This window comes from Vulpes vulpes, chromosome 16 (assembly GCF_048418805.1).
Source record: "Vulpes vulpes isolate BD-2025 chromosome 16, VulVul3, whole genome shotgun sequence".
Taxonomy (NCBI): domain Eukaryota; kingdom Metazoa; phylum Chordata; class Mammalia; order Carnivora; family Canidae; genus Vulpes; species Vulpes vulpes.
The window spans coordinates 10,477,580-10,497,350 of record NC_132795.1 but is presented as its reverse complement, the minus strand read 5'-3'; the positions used below and the strand labels follow the sequence as shown (position 1 = coordinate 10,497,350).

At 35.2% G+C, this 19,771-nt stretch overlaps 1 protein-coding gene across 11 annotated transcripts in view; it reads right to left on the bottom strand.

Annotated features, from left to right (window-relative positions):
- Positions 1–3,819: 3,819 nt before the first annotated feature.
- IKZF2 (IKAROS family zinc finger 2) overlaps positions 3,820–19,771 on the bottom strand; it is a 150,787-nt gene continuing 134,835 nt past the window's right edge. For all 11 annotated transcript variants that reach the window (XM_072742650.1, XM_072742654.1, XM_072742651.1 and 8 more), the window contains 2 exons: positions 14,248–14,391; positions 3,820–8,476 (listed from right to left, as the gene is read on the bottom strand). In XM_072742650.1, coding sequence (XP_072598751.1) covers positions 7,752–8,476; positions 14,248–14,391 — 869 coding nt within the window. In that variant the 3' untranslated portion in view covers positions 3,820–7,751. The remainder of the gene's footprint in view (positions 8,477–14,247; positions 14,392–19,771) is intronic.

The following is a 19,771-nucleotide window of genomic DNA, read 5'->3' as shown; positions in this document are numbered from 1 at the left end:
ACTTAAGCCTGATGTTATTCAATAATTTAATCTTCGTATTTGGAAGATGTGTTTGGGTACAGAATTTTCACCAGAAAGTTTTTATAGCAAACTTTTTATGTCAGAAGTTTATTTTATTGGTAAAATATTAAATAATATACAGAATTAAAAACTGCACTTACACTTCTGAGAAGAAATAAATCTTGGACAAATTATATGCTTGTTCCTGAGATTCCCTAAATTTATTCCAGTAGCTGTGCACTCAGACAGTACAAACCTTTATAATATAATCCTTTTCACAAAGTATTACAAAGTTTCTGCAGCTTCTTTAGTTGTACACACATACAGACACACACTCACACATGCATATACAACACTCATACACGTATACACAGTAGCCACATACATGCACAGAACATGTATGTGTGTGCATTAAAAACAAAGAAAATACAAGTCCCACGTTTTAGTCTGCAGTGATAAAACTGTTTAGCAGAGGTCTCCAAATTGGTAATATAGCAGAGTGACTTGTCACACAGCTGCAAAGACTGTTTCAGTATTTCCATAGTAAACCTCATTTTCTGAGGTATTGTATTTGAGCCTTAAAAAAAACATTACACTGAGCAAACCTGACATACAAGTTCTGGAATTTTAATTTTACATAGATATATATATTTCTTTTTAAAACAATTTTTATTTTCCCAAATTATTAGTTTGAAAAAAAAATGAGGTTTACTGGTTTGACCTATCTTATTTTTCTTTTGCTTCTAAAACTCAAAATATCCTAGAAACTGTCAAGCAATTAGTTTTTAAAGTAGTCTAATTACCTTTGGTATTGTTAAAGAAAAAAATCTAAAATGGCCAAGACACATACTATACAAATGCAGTAACTGCCTTTAAAAGAAATGCCAAAGAAATGTTATCTTTTAACAAAACATGTATTTACATTACAGCAGTTTTACTACAGGGACACAGGTATAAAAAAAGAAAACCAGCATTCTACATATAAATATGTATGATACGAAAAATACTTCTTACTTAAATTTGTATGAAAACAGTGCTCCAAATATTTCTTAAAAATTGTCTTCAGTAGGTGATAGGTGTTTAAAATTGAGCTAAGTGCTTTGCTTTTTTTTTTTAAGTTCATTTCCAAAAGAACGAAAATGAAATAAAAAAATATTAGGTTCTTAATTTAAAACATTGGACAAGGGTAAGAAGAAAATTCAGTCTAAGAATTGCAACTTTTTCAACTTTAGGACACATTTCTCAGACAAAAGATTACCATTTTCAATTAAAATTTAGCCCAAATAAAGAATACCCTAAGATTAGACTAGTGGTTTCGACGTTTTCTAATCTTTTGATTATGGAGTGCCTTTTTCCTTTGCTGTTGTGTCCTTTAACTAACATACCATGATTTTCAAGGGTTTCTTTTTGACATTAAAGAATACGTCAGTTAAAAAAAAATAACCATAGTTTTTAAGACTTCAAGGAAAGTATTGCACTTGTACAGAAAGAAAAGAAAAATATCCTTTAAATAGCAGAAGGAATCATTCTGGGATTGCAAATAACACATGGTCTAAAAGGTCCAACTATTAAGAGCAGATATGAAGCCTGGAGAACCCCCTCCAAACCTGGAATATTATTATAGTAATGTTAAAGCATGTTCTCCCAACTGGGAGACAGTTAAGACTTTTTGCTTTAGATTTTTAACATCTTCCTAAATTTTTGCAAAAAATTGTTTAATCTCTCATACATTTTAGAAGGAAAACCAAATCAGAACACAAAACTCAACAAAAAAAGGAAGGCAAACATACCATATTACGATGACATAATCTCTGAAGTCCTATTTTAGGTACCCAATATTTGAAAGTAGCACAAGGGTTATATACTTTACTATTTTTAATCCAACTACTTCTCTTTTTTAATATAAAACTACACTTGAGTATAAAAATATGTCAGCAAATTATACAGCTAACAAAAATCACACAAAAAAAATGTTAAGACTGAAGAGACTGATGAGTTGGAAGTTAAGAGCCGACCTAATCTTCAAACTAGTGGGGGGAAGAGAGGCAGAGAAGTCCAGAGGCAGTGCTGGAAGGGACACTGACAGGGAGCAAAGGAGGTTAGGAGGAGGAGACAAAATTTAAGAGCTAATAAAGAACGTCGTTACACAGAAGGGGAAGTGATTTGTGTTCAAAATCTGAGAGTGCTTGACAGTCAAAATGTTTTATCACAGTTTCAGAAATTGAACTACTTAAAAAAACACACACAAATTAATAAAACAACAAAAAACAAAACCCAGAGTCCTTCCCTTGTTACAGTGTATTCATTTTCTAAAAATCCATTTCCAGTAAATTAAATAGAATCCTGATAAGTGCATAGTAGGGGATTCAGTGACCTCCACCCGTTTGAGAAGCTTTTCTTACTGTGTGTCACTTGAGGTAATTTGAAGGGCCCAATTAACTGCAAACTGGCTTATCTGTACTTTTCTGAAGTTATATGTTGTATTTTATGTGGCTTAGCAGAGGGCCTCTAAATTTTATATTTTATTCACAATAAAAAGGACATCTTAGAAAACTAGTCATTCACGTACCACTCTCTGTATGGGGGTAAAGGTTAATTCACAACAAATTTATACAGAAAATATACAAATGCAGTGTTATGGGAGGAAAAACCCCATAAACAGAATTAGGAACTTATTTCTAACTGTGCATGTGAAAAATATCCACAAACTTACAGTACAGCAAGAGAAAACTAAAAAGCTAGAAATATAATGTTACATAAAAACCTTATGGAAATCCCAAAATTTTAGGTTTCTGCAATAAATGTAAAAATATTCAAGGTGTCATTATTTGGCCTAGCAACACACTATGATAAAAAGAAACACTAGCATATCACAGCTTCTTGGTCATATGACATTTGCTTTGTATAACAAGCAGCTCATTTTTTTTTTTTTAAAAGCTGTCATATCCTAACACATCCATTGCAAGTAATACACAATCATGGTAGGAAACCATTTGAGATTATGCTTTGGAGAATAGCAATGTGATATGACTGTTCAGTTTTGTTTTGTTCAAGGAGAATTAATTACCTGCTTCTTTACATTATTCCATAAAACATTAACAGATTAGGAGACAGGTTCTCAGACTAGTACAACTCTAGTCTGTAAATGGAATTCCAAAACAATACTGTATTTTATTGACCAAAAATTCCACTAATAAAGCCTTGTGTGATACTAGAACTTATTCTTCCTTTTAAACAAAACAAAAACACATACCATAATGCAATTCACAGATGAAATTTCCCTCTATGCCATATTTTACCTATGTGATCTTGTAATGATATTCAGAAATACTATCAAACTAATGAGATTAAAATCTTGTCTCAAAGTTTCCTTTACTTTAAACAGATGAGCTGAAATCCTCTGTACTGGAAATTCCTCTGACAGTTTTGCCCTAAGAACACGAAGATGTATTATATAGTACTCAAATTTAAGTGGTTTTTAAAAATACATAATAAAAGTGTTTGTAGAGCTACAACAGCTAACCAACACTCTCTCAATGCATTTTAAAAAGGCACCAATATAAAGAAATCTTACAAGTATTTAATACGTTAAATTCAGGATCTTAGGATACCAGTTACTGTATATTTTAATTATTTTGCAGAAACTGGAGGTTTAAAAACATTTCTAAGATAACTCTCATATATACAAACTTCAATTTTACCTCTATTCTTTTTTTCTTTTGCATTTGGGGATTTTTTTTTTTTTGGATAATCGTATACAGATAGTACTTACTAAATAATATATAAAATATAACTAAAGATGACCATATATGTAACATATCCCTTTTGGTAAAATGAGTATTTCAAAGTAAAAAAAAAAAAAAATTGTAACCAGTACCTTTTTTACTGTAAGTTCTGTCTTAAAACTAGGGACATGCAGTTTTTTGTTTGATATTTGCAGCCTTTTCTGTTCTTTTTCTACTTTACGGAATCATTTTGGAGACAGGATGAAATAACATTTGGAGAGTAAGTAAAACATAATTTTCATCTAAATGCCTTCACTAATGTATGTTTTGTCAAACCTTTATAACATATATAAAGACTTCATAGTTTTGTGAGGTGTAGAACTGAGACAAAGTAACTATAAAAATAACATCAAGCTCACTAAAATATTCTGGTCTTTCTCCATTTGCCAACCAGTAAAAGTTAATCATTTTTCTTTTCTGTATCTTCCTATTCAAAAGTTATTTGTGTTTCTTTCACTTTGGAAGTTATACAGAATCAGCTTGAAAACCTTTTTGTTTGTTTTGATTTCTTCTGGAAGTAGATGGTAAAGACCCAAGGTTTAAGTTTAATAGTTGAACTAGTTCTAAAGACACGCCAATAACTTCTTTAATATTTCTTAATACAATCTGGTAAATGTCCTAAATTGCTCGGGTATTAACTATGATTTTAACTCTTTATGTGCTCTTGCAACACATGAGGTCACTCTAATTGCTTCTTTTCATGACTTTTCCTTAAAAGAATGTGTACGTGTATACAAACATACACACACTGTTGCACACATAGAGTTGCTTGTATGTATGCAGAAAAGGCATTCCCTACTCCGTAGCCAAATCTAAATCCTGGTCTCTCATTCTCCAATTTTGTCCCTCCAGAAAATTCTCAACGGAATGTTTTAACGACTTGAAATCCTTCCAATCTGCTTAATGGTTATTTTCACTGTTCTAAAAAGCCAGATTAGAATGGCTTTTTAAAAGTGACTGACCACTATTAGAGAGAGGCAGCACACATCTCCAACAGGAGCTGTAGATCATTTCCTCGGCAAAATTAGGGCAAAGCAATGTGATGAATTTCTGAATTTTTGCCAGACTAGAAAAGAGAGGCTAACCCATTTTCATGCCCCCCTCAAGTACTCTGTAATGTGAAATCTCACCTAAATAAACCGGGCATATAACTGTTATGTAAAACTTGATTTATTTGGTGTCTGACTCTCATATTTATTTTTAGGCCCTAACAACTTGCCTATTTCCTTTCTTGAAGAAGGAGGCATGCAAATATAGCCATTCAGAATTTCCCAGAAAGCACTGTGCCCACAAGAATTCATTCTAACCTGCACATTTGAATTGACCTCGTCCTCATTTGTCCCTGCCACACCCTGAGCCATCTTTACCTCTTTCTGTTCCTTATATCATGAAGCTAAGAAAGTACAAGCATACACTTGTAGCAAATACACTCTCACAAATATTAAGTCCCTTCAATACAATAAATTTCCAAAGAGATGAAATGAAAAGAGGAGGGTATATTAGTACTGTCTTCATGGGGGTACTACACAACTCTTTAGGTCCACCTAAAATTCAGCTTCATCCCAGGACAGTTGGGTACATGATTGTTCACACACTGGAAAAAACAGTGAACAGGAAGAAAATTCATCGGTGATGCCAGCAGAAATCCACACACAGCCAAAGTTATGAACACATTATCTGCCATCCAAATGTTTCCTTAAATTGCAGTAAAACACAAAATCAGTAACCTTAAATTATTTACCTTCCTCCAAAAAGGAAAAAAATATATAAAATTCCAATTTTCTTCTTGAGTGGTTAGGGTAGGGGCAGTTAAGGGAGTCTCAAAACATGCTTTAGATAAATTGTATGTTCACGATGTACCAAAGCATGCAGGGGGGAAAAAAGTTGAGATTCTATTTAAAATATTTCACGTCTCTGTTTTGGTGCATTCTCTTGGATTTAAAGGAACAGTTTGGACATTTCTCCAAAAATAATTACAAGAGGGGCCAGTAAAGGACAGCTGAGTTATAATCATTGTTGCCTCGCTCTAGCTGTGTTAGTGCTTGGAAGTTGCTTAAATCAGCAGATGATAAATGAGAAAATAAGTGAAGGGCAGTATTGGGGCCATGTTTACTTCTCTGTCCATAGGCCTCTCATCTTGCTAGTTCTCACATCATCTGTATTAAGAAACATAGTTGTACTATCCTATTGAATGATTCTTTTTTAGAGCAGTTATCAGTTACTGCTTAACAGAATCAGGAATCATAAATGGCTACCAGATAATCCAGTCACGGACAGGCCTGTCCTCCCTCAACACAAGCAGCAAGTTCTGCACCCAAGTATATCTCCCCAAAATGACAGATCTCATTTGGTTCCTTCCCTCTAATGCTGCTGGACTGCAGAGAAAAAACAGCACCCTTATAAATGAAATAAAAAATCTGCACATGAAAAATGGTGACATATGTACAGATAAAGAAGAGAAAGTTTTTACTAAGGGATTGAGATTCATTTCTGACAGGGATTTATAAATAGTTGAATGTTTTCAAGATAGAGAAAAATGTGCAGGACATGGTGACTTTCACTTGGAGGTTAGGTTACTAGACTCCAAGAAGGGTAAAAATAAGTTTTGTTTTTTGTTTATCTGTAGTCTAATGTACAGGTTACAAAGAAGTTCCCTTTCCCTTTTCCTTGCACCAAAAGTGGTAAATATTATTATTGAAGAAATACTAGAATAAATAGCCCTAATTCCACAACTTATGGGGTTCAAGTTACCCATTCAAGTTGAATTAGTAATTGCTCCAAGATTTGGAAAGCAAAAACCTCAAACAAGATTTTTATGATCTTCCACTTAAATAGTAAAAGATGATGGACTATGGATAGAACACTGGGTGGTCACAGCTTGAAAAAAAAAAAAACAGTGAAAAGAGACATACCAGAAAAGAGATTTCTGAGTGGGTCCCCCCCCCCCCACTGTTAGCCTAATTATATTTTTCTGCTGACTGGTTAACACTGATTAAATGCTGATAAAGTGACAATCGTAAGCATACTTTTAGAAACAAATACGCAAACTATGCTGCCATCACATTACAACTTTAAAAGAAATCTTCCCAAACAAATTTATGAAAAGTAGAGGTCCTTTCTGGAAACTACTGACTGCCTCTTAGCCACTCTTAGACCATATGTTATTCTTAAGACTAGATAAAAATACTATTCATTAAAGGTGTTAAAAGTAAGGCTGCCAGGGTGTCTATAAAATGCCAGTCATCAAAACTATGGAAAACAGTGCTTAAGTTTAGAAAAATAAGATCATAGGACCTCAGATGTATTGTAGGTGTCCTTAACTACCTGTAGTTTAAAAGTTTTGCTATATGGTACAGTGTACAGCATACCGTATTATAAATTCCACTGGGGAAGTAAACATAGAACCCACAACAACTCATCCAAGGAGTTATCACTGAAAGTAACAATGTTTGTGTTCCATGATCTCTAGAGGGGAAAAAAAAACAACAGTTTACATTTTGAAACAAATTCTTCCTTGAAGGGTAAAATTACTTATGCCACTTTAAACTATGAAAGTTCTACCCAGAATACTCTAAACTTTCCTGCCTTCAACCATAATCCTGAACATCAGTGGCAAATTAGAATCTCTCAGGTGAATCAAGTGATTTTTTTTTTTCCAAAGCATGATATACCTTGTATTTATGCATGGCAGAAATGGAACTGCTCTTAAATTCCCACAAAATAAACAAGCCAAGTTTATCAAGAAACAATATCCCCTGTCCCTTCGCTCTTCTGTTTTTTTCCTTATTATAATTAGGCAGAGCAAATGACACTGCGTCCACAAAATAAGAATTAATGACAGTAATAATATTAAACAAACAAAAAAAAAGGTATGTCAACATCTGAGGGAAGGTGGGATTTGTAAGTGCAGTATTTCTTCATGTGCAGTTTGTTACTTCATAGGGGTCCCCTTTGGAATGAAAAGGCCTAGTGGAATGTGTGCTCCCCTCGAACAATGTGTGATGAAAACTCGTAACGGTCCTGGCTTCTGTAGCCACAGATGTTGCATTCCAGTGGGTCCCGGTAGCCATGGCAACCCATGTGAATGGTGTACATGACATGGTCTAGGAAAAGGACTCGGCAGTGCTCACACTTGAAGGCCCTAATCTGTTCTCCTTCTCCATTGAAGACCTTGTAGATGTCCTTCAGAGAGCCCTTAGGAGCCTTGGTGGTATCCAAAGCCTTGACATCCTCCTTCATGTAAGCTGGGCTTTGTTTCCTCTTGGGATTTAAGGCAGGGTTTCCTTGGTAGGACTGGTGGTCATCATGGCTGCTTTCTGAGTCAGTAGAATCCAGGCAGCTATTGCTGGGAGAGGCCTCTCTTTCCTGGGGCCGACTCTTTGGTCTGATGAGAGAGAGAGGACCATCCATGTTGTTTTCATGACTATCGGAGGTTTCCCTGCTAATGGGTCTTTCTATCCTATTTGGATGATAGACCTGAGAATAAGCTGAGCTTATAACTGGGGCCACCTCAGCGATTGTGCTTGGCGGGTGCTGCATCAGTGGGTGAAGGGCCTCAGCTCCAAGGTAGGTGATTGCATTGTTGATGGCTTGGTCCATCATATGAGACTGCATTAGCTCAGCCTCCTTCTCATATGTTAAGTTCATATCAAAGTGAATGTCTGGGTAGCTGAATCGCATGAGCTTTTCCCCTGAAAGGGGGAGGGTGAGAAAAGTAAAAAACAAACAAAATACAACAAAATTAGTGATTGGATTAAAATATAAATGTACAAAGTTAATCGTCTCCATTTTCTATAATATGATAATCTTATTCTTTAGATCAAGCATTTGGGCTCTTTAATTCTGCTGAGACTCACAAATACTCTCAACCTGCAAAGAGGATTAGTTATAAGAATTTCACAAGCCATTTGCACTTGTTTTAATGCCATCATGAAAATGCATCTAGCCTGAAAGGTATGATTGAGTGTGTTATCTTACTTTCATTCTCAATTAAAATTTCCACTTGTCTGGAGCTTAGCGACTATAGGCGAAAGAAGAAATACCAGGTGAAAATAAGTCAGAGACTATGCCTATTTTGCTATTTTAGACATCAGTGACCAAGCTACAGAGATCACAAAAGCAAGAGTGATCTGATTATAACATCTGTCACCTTGGTGTTATATAGGGTTAATCTGGATGATTTAAAGGCTATATTAGAAAAAAAAATATATAGATCTGGTATATGTCACGGTGGAGAATTCAGAAACATCACCATTAAAATACTGTTAAAAGATGTATTGTTTTGGGGCACCTGGGTGGCTCAGTCAGTTAAGCATCTGACTCTTGATTTTGGCTCAGCTCATGATCTCAGGGTGGTGAGACTGAGCCCCGGGCTGGGCTCTATGCTGGGTGTGGAGCCTGCCTGAGACTCTCTCTCCGCCTTGCCCTCTTGTCTCCCCTGCCTCCACCACCCACTCTCATGCTCTCTCTCTTCCCCTTTCCCCACCAAAAAAGTTGTATAGTTTGATAAATGGAATGAAATTTAGGACTGTTTAAATATAGGAGTTATTACCAAAGGTAGTTTATTTATAAACTTAGAAGATACTGTTTTGTTGTTTTGCTTCTTGAAATGGAGAATTAATCATTTTTACCTCAGCTCTGCCTTATTCAGGGTAGTGGTGCTGGTATGTACACCCATTGTTAATTTCCTATATTTTTCCTTGATTGAAGAATTTTTGTAATTTTCCCTTTAATATTTACTTCAACAAATTTATATTTTACTCTTAGTATTTAACCATGAAAAAATTCTGTGCATAAAACTGGAGAAGTAACTTTAATTTTTCTCTTTTAAATATTGCCAGCTTTAGACAGCATATTTTATCTTTTTAAAATTCTGCCACTAAAACAATGATGTATCCTACTAATTGCCTGGTTAGTTTGAGAGGTAAATCTCACAGATAAAAACTTCTTAAAATATATGTGAACTTCCTATAAATGTTTAGTATGTTGTTATAGATGGATGCCTAATTTGTAATGTTGATAAAAATTGCTGATCCACAGAACTGCATTCTGGAAAAGCACTTTCAAGTAGCTAGTATTATTTCAGGTTTGAAGAGAGGTCCCCAAAGTGAATCAGGGTAATGATCAGAGTCATGAAAATGTAAGAAAAAAAAAGATGAGACCTTACCACATGGCATCCAATTTAAGATATTACAATGTTAAGAGTTTAAAAGTTGAGCTAGACAAACCTAATCTATATTCTCAAAGAGCTGACACTTTAGCAGGAGTTGTAGCGATTTAGGGATCATTATTAATACAGTGTTATATATGCTATGAGGTCAAATAAAAGGAATACATAATTAGGGGAGTAAAAGACGACTTCTTGAAGAAAGTGGCATCTGAGATAAAAACGTGATGACAAATATTAGCCAAGTAAAGGAATGCAGAGGTGGAGCAGCTGGTAGGAAGGCTTAGAGGCAAGAGGGCATGACTTGTTCAAGGGATTACTTACATTTCAGTATATAGCTGAGAGTGGAAATAGATGAGAAAGATGGAGAAGATAATAACAGGGCTCAGTCAACAGCTAAGGAATTTGAATTTTATCCTGAGGGCAATAAGGATTAAAAGGGTTAAACAGGGAAGTGACTTAACTAGATCTTTATTTATCAAGACCGTGTAGGAAGTTCTTGATATAAATATCATGGTGGTCTGAATTAGTATAGTGGCAGCAGAAATGGAGAAAATTGGCTGGAATGGAGAGAAATTTAGAAAATAGAGTTTGTAGAGTTTGGTGATTATCTAGACCTAGATAAAAAGAAAGAAGAAAGACGTGAGAAAAAGAAAGAAGTTAAATATGGAACTCAAGTTTCTGGCCTGGGAAACTTAGTGGATGGCAATGATAAAAGATGATGAGTTCAGGCTGGGAAAGACAGAATAAAAGTCATGGTCCAGGAACTACCAAAATACAGTCTCAAATTTCGGAGAGACTTGGGCTTGAGATATAGATATATAAGTCACAGTTGATAGAAGGTAACTTTTAAAGCCATGAGAATTGGAGATCTGACCCAAGCATAGGTACAGTGTGAAGAAGAGGAGTAAAAAATAGAAACTGGAAGAACACCAGGATTTTTATACCTGCCCAGAGACCAAGGCAAGTTGGATTCCTGCATGGGGCCCCATGTTTACAGTCTTTTGCTCCTCATGGAATGAGGATTGTGTCTAGCCAAGGGAGTGTGCCCGTCTGGAGATTACTCCCTAGACCATACCCTGGATACCCAGAACCCCTGAATTCCTTGCCAAAATGGCATTGAGCATGCACCAAGGGTTAGAGCAGTCCTCTTCAGAGGCCCATCCTCCTGAGCACCAGTTGTGCTCTTGGTATGTACACAGCCCTGAGGAGTGACCAACACACTACTCTTTATGTGCTGTGTGGGGTACAATGTGAAAAGATCTTGGATGTGCAGGCTGAGTGTCTACAGTTGTGTGCATGAGGCCCCTTTTGGTACTAGACAGAACCAGAAGTGGATCTAAGAGAGAGGCTGGGCTGCAGGTCAGGTGGTAGTTCTACTCATGCTGTCAAGGTCTGGTGATTCTGTAATTGAACTCAATTTTCTAAGTTAGGAAGATAGAACACCATAGTTTTTCAGCTTGATTTAAAATAAATACTTAGGCACAGGAATGGAGGACTCATTAGCACTTTTGCTCCATTTGCATAACTGTTAACTATTAAGTCTTCAGACTTAGAAGACTTAGAAGGGGCAGAGAAGCTGGATGGAATGCAGGAGAGCTCAATGTCATGGACACCAAGGAGAGAAGTGTTTCAAAAGGAATGAATTATTCAAGAGTGGCAAATGCTCTCGAGGAGTTGTGTAAGATAGTCTATAAAGGATCCACTTGCACGTGGCACTATGAAAACTAGTGGTGACCTCAATGAGAATAATTTCTGTGGAGCCTGGGGAAGAAAGCCAGGTTGCATAGACTAGGGAATGAGTAGGAAGAAAGAAAGTATGGAGAGCAAGCATAGAGAACTCTTTCAACAACTCCATTTTTGAAGAGCAGGAAAAAGCAGGCAGTAGCTGGAAGGAGACTTGAGTTTGAGGGAAGATTTTTTGGGGGATGAGAACTTATCATATTAAATACAAAAAGGAAAATGTCAAGAGAGGGGAGAGGTTGAAAAAATGAGTGAGAAAAAGGAATAATAATGTAAGATATTTGGGAAGCTGAGATAGAAGAATTCCAGAACACAAAAAAGACGACTTACCCTTAGTTAGAAAGAAGGATATTCGTTTATTGAAACAAAGAGGGGAAAAAAAGTATTCATATAAATCATATAAATGCACATAATCTTTATAAGATTGGTTATATTATATTGAAATCATTTCAACTGATTTTATTCCCTAGAAGCTGAGATATAATACCATCAAGGAGTGATACACTATGTTTGTGGAGAAATGAAGAAATGTCGAAATGGCTATAGGGTTGGGTGGGAGAGAGGACTTTCAAGGATGGAGTAAAGGAGGACTGCTACATATATGGATGGAACAACTGATATTTCAGATCACTTATTCATTGATGAATAGTGCCACCAATTTGTAGGGCTGCAAGATTTTCTTCGCAAGTACTAGCAGTCCTATAGACATGGGAAAGATGCTCCTCTGCTTTCACCAGAGGGTAGAATTTCATCAGAAGGTGATAGAAAGGCAACAAAGTAAAAGAATCAATAATGTTGTCAAAAGAGTGTTAAAAGTGATTAACCATGGAATCTAAGCTGGATAAGAAAAAGAGAAGAGGACACAAAAAGATATGTAGAAAGTTCAGTGATCATTGGTCTGGAAGGCTTGATAAGGTCGAAGAATAGTATTTAACTGAGGAATATGGTAAAAAGGAATTTATAGTAAGTATGGAATGATGAAATTTTCATTTCAAAAACATCATAGAGATGGTGTGTTTTTCACATATTAATAGAAAGGATAATTCAAATAAAAAATACCATAAATTCCAAATAAAAATCTAATGTTATTATTTTATTTTTTCTTTTTAATTTTTTAAAATCAAAATGTAATTTAAGAAAATCTGTCCCTCTTTACTAAAGAATTGAGACTAGTATCCCCAAGTCATAGGAAAAATAAAACTATTACAAAGAATAGGATTAAATAGATTCAGAAGACATAAAGACATATTTTCCCAACAACACTAGTGTTGGTTTAAAGGACATAAATCATTTAATGGACATCCATCAAAATTGCTCAATTTAAAAAATAGATGAAATGGCATTTAAAAAATAGTTATTTATAAAAAGGAAGAGAGAAGGACAGAAAGAAAAGTTACTTAGGGCCCAAGGCAGGCCTTTGAGTATTCTTTCTGGGGCTTTAAATTGACCTAGGATCAACTGTGATCCCTTAGGGCTATTCTATGGCCTTTTTTTTCAATGAGCTTCAATAAATCTCTTCAGCTTGTCTTAAAATGATATTTTGGTGATTTGTTAGTTCTTCAATTTTAGATTGGAAGGAAATCTTCTCTAAGTGATTACTGGAGTAAAAGAATTTTATTAGCCTTCCCTCCCTGAAATAACCAGAGAATATTTTCTCCCAGTCACCACTCAACCAAAGAAGGATGTTCCACAATACTCTTTGACACTAGAATGTGAGAATCTATTTGAAAATCTTTCTCTTCTAAGTTTTACCCTATATAAAGACTGATATATTACATACATAATTAATGGCAATTCCTTATATGGAGTCACCATTTTTATATATTCTTTAAAAATTGGATGATTTTTGCATCCTCAGAAATACTTGATGATTTACAGAGTGATGCCAACTCTGAGTGTATTAAAGAATATTTAAGGGCTTGGAAATGAAAAAGAAAAGTCTAAAAAATAAAAGTTTAAGTACATCATATATAATCTTTTTGTTTCAAAATCATAAGCCGGATGAAAACAAAGATCCAAATATGAAAGACAGATACAGGAATGAAACCCCCCCCCCTTTTTTTTTTTTTTTTTTGAAAACCCTTTAATGAGGGTTGCTGCATTATTTTTGGGGGAAAGATTTCTCTTAATTCTAGATCAAACAGCGAAACCATTAATATCACGTAAAGAAAATAGTTTAAAGACTAATGAAAGCTGCAAAACAGATTACAAAGCTGGCTTATAGATGACACCATTTTCCCTAAGTATTTTTATTTTGTAAATAAATGAATATTTTATTTTATATACTGTATATATAATTTCATTTTGAGATAATAACTTCTATCAGTCTTTTATTTCCTAGGCCCACATGCCTAAGGGGGTGTGTGTGTGTGCGCGCGCGCGCGCGTGTGTATAACTGTGTTACATATGGAACAGCATAAAGTAGAAATGAATAATGGACAAAGAGATGGGTATCTATCTCTTGAACTGAAATATACCATCTGTATTTCATGGGAACATACCTCTGCCCATTGAAACCACTTTTTAAGAAGTAAAATCATTTGTAGCGCTTACCCACAAACTTTTGTGGAGTGGAGCTTTTACGTTTTCCCATATTCCCTGTGAGCTTCTCTATGACAGCAGGTCTCTCAAAAGGCACCAGAGAAATATTGTTGTCCATGATAGGCTCTTGTTCCTTACAATCTTCCATAGGAGGTACTATATAAAACCATACAAAAAATGCAATCTGATAATTTCTTCAACATTTTATTAAAAGATACAAAGCTGGATTTGCCATCTCAATATGTATTAAACATAAGCTAGTATGCTTGAATAAAAGTAAAAAGAATAAAGTTTAGTGTTAGAGTACACTCTCTAAGTTTATACACACACACAGAGGATTTGTTTTTATCTGAGTCATTCTCAGATCAATGACACAAACTGTTGGCCACTACTGGTGGCAAACATGTTCATCTTGTTTCTCATCTTACTCCTCTGAAAGTGTTTTTAACATTGATTAAAATCAATACCACTTTAAGACTGCACTATTTTCAAGGCTTTTGGAGTTTATTTTTCTAAAACAATTTAAGCAAGTCAACTTGTTTTGAAGGAAAGCTTAAATAGGCACACAGAATAACAGCACGATATTTAACCAGGCCTTTTTTTTTTTTTTCACCCATGTATTTTCCTGTAGCAGATTTTCTATTGATGAGCTGAGTGAGCTACTAGCCCTATTGGCAGTAGATAAATACCTGCACAAAGCAGCCTTCATGAAGGAGCTTCAATTCTGAACATGTCTACACATAGTAAACTGTGGCCGCTTTATGATTGTAATTTATTTTAAAAAGAGCTCTTCAGCAGGATAAAAAGAAACCATTTCCAAAATGGCATATTTGCTCACTAAACTACTGCTCTAATTCATTTGACATAAATTCTCCAAAGCTGCTCCCTCCTCGTCCCATTTGTCTAAATTGCTATGGGCTAACAGATTAGCTCAGAGATATTATTGACACAAGATATTGAAATTCATAATATAAACAAAGAACTTACAAAAGTTTTTGAGTAAAAATATTATCAAAGGATGTTTAAGGATACAGTAACATCCGAGACAGATGAAATCAATGACTGAAGACAATGTTCACAGGAAAGACCATAAACTTATTCTTGATTATCCTTGCTTTCTCTAAAATACCTGCACCAGTAGTGCTAGGAAGCCTAAAGGTTTCATATCTTAGAATATCTTTACTTGTTCAGCATATACTGTAAAACGATTTATTCTGCACCTTTCATTTGTAAAGGATAGTTTCACTGTGTACAACACAATACATTCTTGTCTAGAAGGGCGGACACTAAAATAAAACGAGAAAGCAAGAGATGAAAGTTAAAAAAATCCAGTGCACAATTCAGGTGACCTACTTAATAACCAATACAGGTTGCTGATTTTGAAGAAATGAAAAATGGCAACAGAAAAATGTTTTCCTAATTTGGACATGTTTAAAGAAATTGATATTCAATCTAAGTCTTGGGTTGACGTAGAGTCTACTGGATGGGCCAGAAAAATTTACTTTTCCATCTCTGTAAGATATGGCTACGATTGACAAGGGATTCTACAATTGCTGGATGTTGACCTGGAAGGAAGTTAGGAGCTTCAGAAACAAGGAAACACTCAGGTCATTTTCCATAACGATAAAATCCATGATAATAGCAAGTGGAAAAAAATATATGTATTATATAAAACATTATGTCCTCTTTCAGCAACAACTAAAATAAAAACAAGTACTTGAAAAGCAAAGAAAGGCTGCCCAAACGAAAAATTCAAACAAGGGTGGCCAGGAGGACAGAATGCCAGTGGAGAGTGGATGTGGTTGGGAACCATTAATTAGATAATTGTCAAAATCTTAACTTTTGTTTTGGGTGGTGGATTTATAGGCACTTACTACATTATTAAACCTAACTAAAAGCTAAAAAACAGGTCATATATGGACCGGAGATGAAAATATGTCACAAACCAGGATCTAAAGTGAAAGAAGGAAAGAAAAAAAGGTTTGTTGTTGTAAATTTTGCTAAAAGACAGCTAAACTGGTTAACGGGGTTTGCCCCCAAATTGAATATATTAATTAGTTTTGAAATGAGTAGTCTAAAACTTGGCAGTTTTGCTCTAAGTCTAACCTTGAATTTTCATATTTGCACACATTTGACACTCAAAACGAAACCTGGGTGTGCGAACTGTCCCACACCACATCCACCTCAATTCAGATGGTTTGTCCCAAGTTCAATGAAGCTCATGTGAACTGAAAACAATGACTTTGTCAGAGCTTTGGTCTTATTTCTATTTTATATCAGCCCTTCACATATCAAATATTAATCCTGTTTCTACTGTATCAGCAATAATAACTGGTACACACCATGTGCTAAGTACTGTTTTAAGACACGGTTTGATAATTCATTTAATCTTTTCAATAACCCCCCTTGAGATAAGTACCATCTCCATTTTACTGATAGGGCAACAAAACCCCAGAGATTCCTTGGGGTTTATATCTAGTTAGTAGGGAATATAGGAGTTGAACCTAGGTGGTCTGGCTCTAGAGCCTTTGCCCTTAGTCTTTATGCTACACTATTCTTTTGTGGACATGATTTGAATGTTGAGTTTTCATAAACAAGTTTGACATATTTTTAAGGTCTACCATTGGAAAGAGATCTGATATGTTTTCTCAATTACATAACTAATTTGAATTTTTTTTTCTTTGCTTTCAAGGATCTGGGTCCAATGTTTGGGCTTAAAACAAGTTTTTAAGTTAATAACACATCAGTCATATAGAGATTTATCTAGGCTAAGAAAATAATAAACTAATTTTACTTGTTAAAGCAAACTTCATCATCAAATACCTTCCTTGACCATATTTTTGAAATTATAACCAAATAAAAATAATTTATACCCATTCTATTATCTCATCACATTGATAAATCTTTTAAAGACAGAAGCATCTAAGAGTGTTCCCAACAGATATTTTTACCAAGTCGTTCACTCAGAAATCAAAATCTAAGAATATAAGGGTCTGAAGGACCTAGATTAGGTCACATGTCTACCCCCTGGCCAGGAGAGGGCTGGGAACCTAACCTGACAGTCCTGACATGGCTTCATACAATGGGAGAGTTCTTTAAAGGAAAACAAAAATTTTGTTATCAAAAGAAGGTATATATAAGGCAGGCAAAAATAATGGATGTCTTCTACATTGTCATAAATTCTCTCCATGTTGCCAAATATAAGAACAAAAATCAGTTCTCTTATTTTCTTGACAACATCTGATGGTACCAATACTTGCTTGCTTTGTCTTCTGTGAGATCACTCTTCCCATTCCCTGCTTGTACTCATGTTCATAGGTCTTTTTTTTTTTTTTTTTCCTTCCTGGTATGTTCTTGCCTTCTAGATGTCTCACTCTATAGTTAGCCATATAACTTTAGAAAACTTCAGGCTTCTACCTATATAATGATGGCTCCCAAATATATATTTCCTACCAGACAACTCTTGAAAACTTGAGATTTATATATTCAACTTCCTCTCAGACAGTTTCACTTGGCAGTTCAGTCTCTCACAAGTGCCTAAAAGATAATGTGTTCAAAAACTGAAATCTTGGGACGTCTGGGTGGCTCAGTAGTTGAGCGTCTGCCTTTGGCTGAGGTTGTGATCCTGGGGTCATGGGATCAAGTCCCACATTGGGCTACTCTTAAGGAGCCTGCTGAGCCATCTGCCTATGTCTCTGCCTCTCTCTGTGTGTCTCTCATAAAAAATTTAAAAACCTTCAAAAACCTGAGATCTCCATTTCCCACCCCAAACTTTCTCCTGTTATCCTAATTACCATCTTCATGAATGGCACCACTATCTGCAAGGTCATCCATGCTAAATACCTGTGACAAATGCTAGGTTTCTTCCTTTCACCCAGTCTCCTTTCCCTTCTCTCTACTGCCGCCTCCTCATATACACACATGGAGGTACTATGTAGTTTAGGTTCTACATGTGCAGTTGCCCTCAATTTTTAACTGTATATTCCAGGTTACTAAGCCCAACTTGACCAATCAGGAGGTTGTTGCAATGGTCTACTTGCCTCTGGCTTACTCTTCTGATTGATGCCCTATATTTCTAGCAATTAAATGTTAATCCACAATTATTTTTTAGGATAAAGTACAAAATTCTTTGCTTAGCACAAATGGCCCTTGATATTCTGTTCACAGACTATTCTCTGACTTATTACCTTCCAATTTCCTTTGCCCTTACAAACTGTGCTCTAATTATACACATTTACTTGTAGGTCCTTAGGTCACCATGCTCTTTAGGCTTCTGTTTCTTCACAAGTGCTGTTCTCTCTGCATAAAAGACACTTCCATTTATTTAGCTGGCTGTCTTGCCTTTCAAAACTCCACTCACATAATTTTCCCCAGAAATTCCTGTTGGATACCTAGAGTCTGATTCGGACATCTATCCCAAATGCCCCTATAAAGCTTGTCCGACAGTGTTCTGTTGGTTTACTGGTCTATTTCTTCCAGGAGGTGGTAAGCAACCTTACCAACAGCATTTTATTTGTGTCTCTAGTACCTTTTATGATGTGAGACAAATATAATATTTAATGTATTTTTACTGAATGACTTCATGAAGGAAATAATGTTACCCAATGGAAACAAGTTGAGAAAGTTTACTAGAGTTTATAGGTTTTCAATTATGTCCCCAATCTTGCAATAAAGAACTTCCCTTTCTCAAATAATTCAAAGTACAAACTTAAGACTATATGTTCTTGTTTTAAAGCTGCTATCTTTTGGTTCATGCTTTCATTTTTGTCTTCCGGCAAGGGGGAAAAAGCTAATTACATACTTTGGTGTTTAAGCTTTTTTCTTCAAGCTAAACAAACTTGAAAAATGAGTATATCTTCAAATAAGATCATTTGCCATAAAATTCATTATTATTATCTTTATTTCCCAAACTACAAGACATGCATTTTCTTTTTCCCCCAAACTCAAAAAATTTTTATTCTACCTCTTAAATATGTCTTAATTGTTTCATTCTGTTCTCTTCTCCTGCTACTGCCTTCTCATCTTTATCTTGGCATTCTCACTTCCAGTCTCTCCTCACACCTCAGTCAGGCATCTCTCCTATATTGTACACTGGTGACATTTTTCTTTATAAGACACAAATTGGATTACCCCAATGGAATTCAAACATTGGATTGGCATAAAAGGCTCCATTTTTGCATTACAACCAATTATGTCAGTCTCATTTCCTACCATTTCTTTAACTCCAAGTATGTTCAATGTACAGGAACTGCTAATGTTCTTTTATACCTCCAAGTGTTAGCCTGTGGCAATTGCTCTGCCTGGAACATACATTTTCTGTGAATCTAATTTGTGCAATTTTCCTCAACTCCATGTACGAATCAAACACTTCATGTGTAAAAAGCTTTCCTTGATTTTTCTAGACAGAGTTAGGTCAGCTCTGCATTTATGCTCCTGGAGAAGTGTGTATATGTCTTTATTAGAGCATTTGCTTCATTTTATTCATCTTTAAAGTACACATTCCTTACTAGACCATAAATGTAAGAAAGAAATTGTG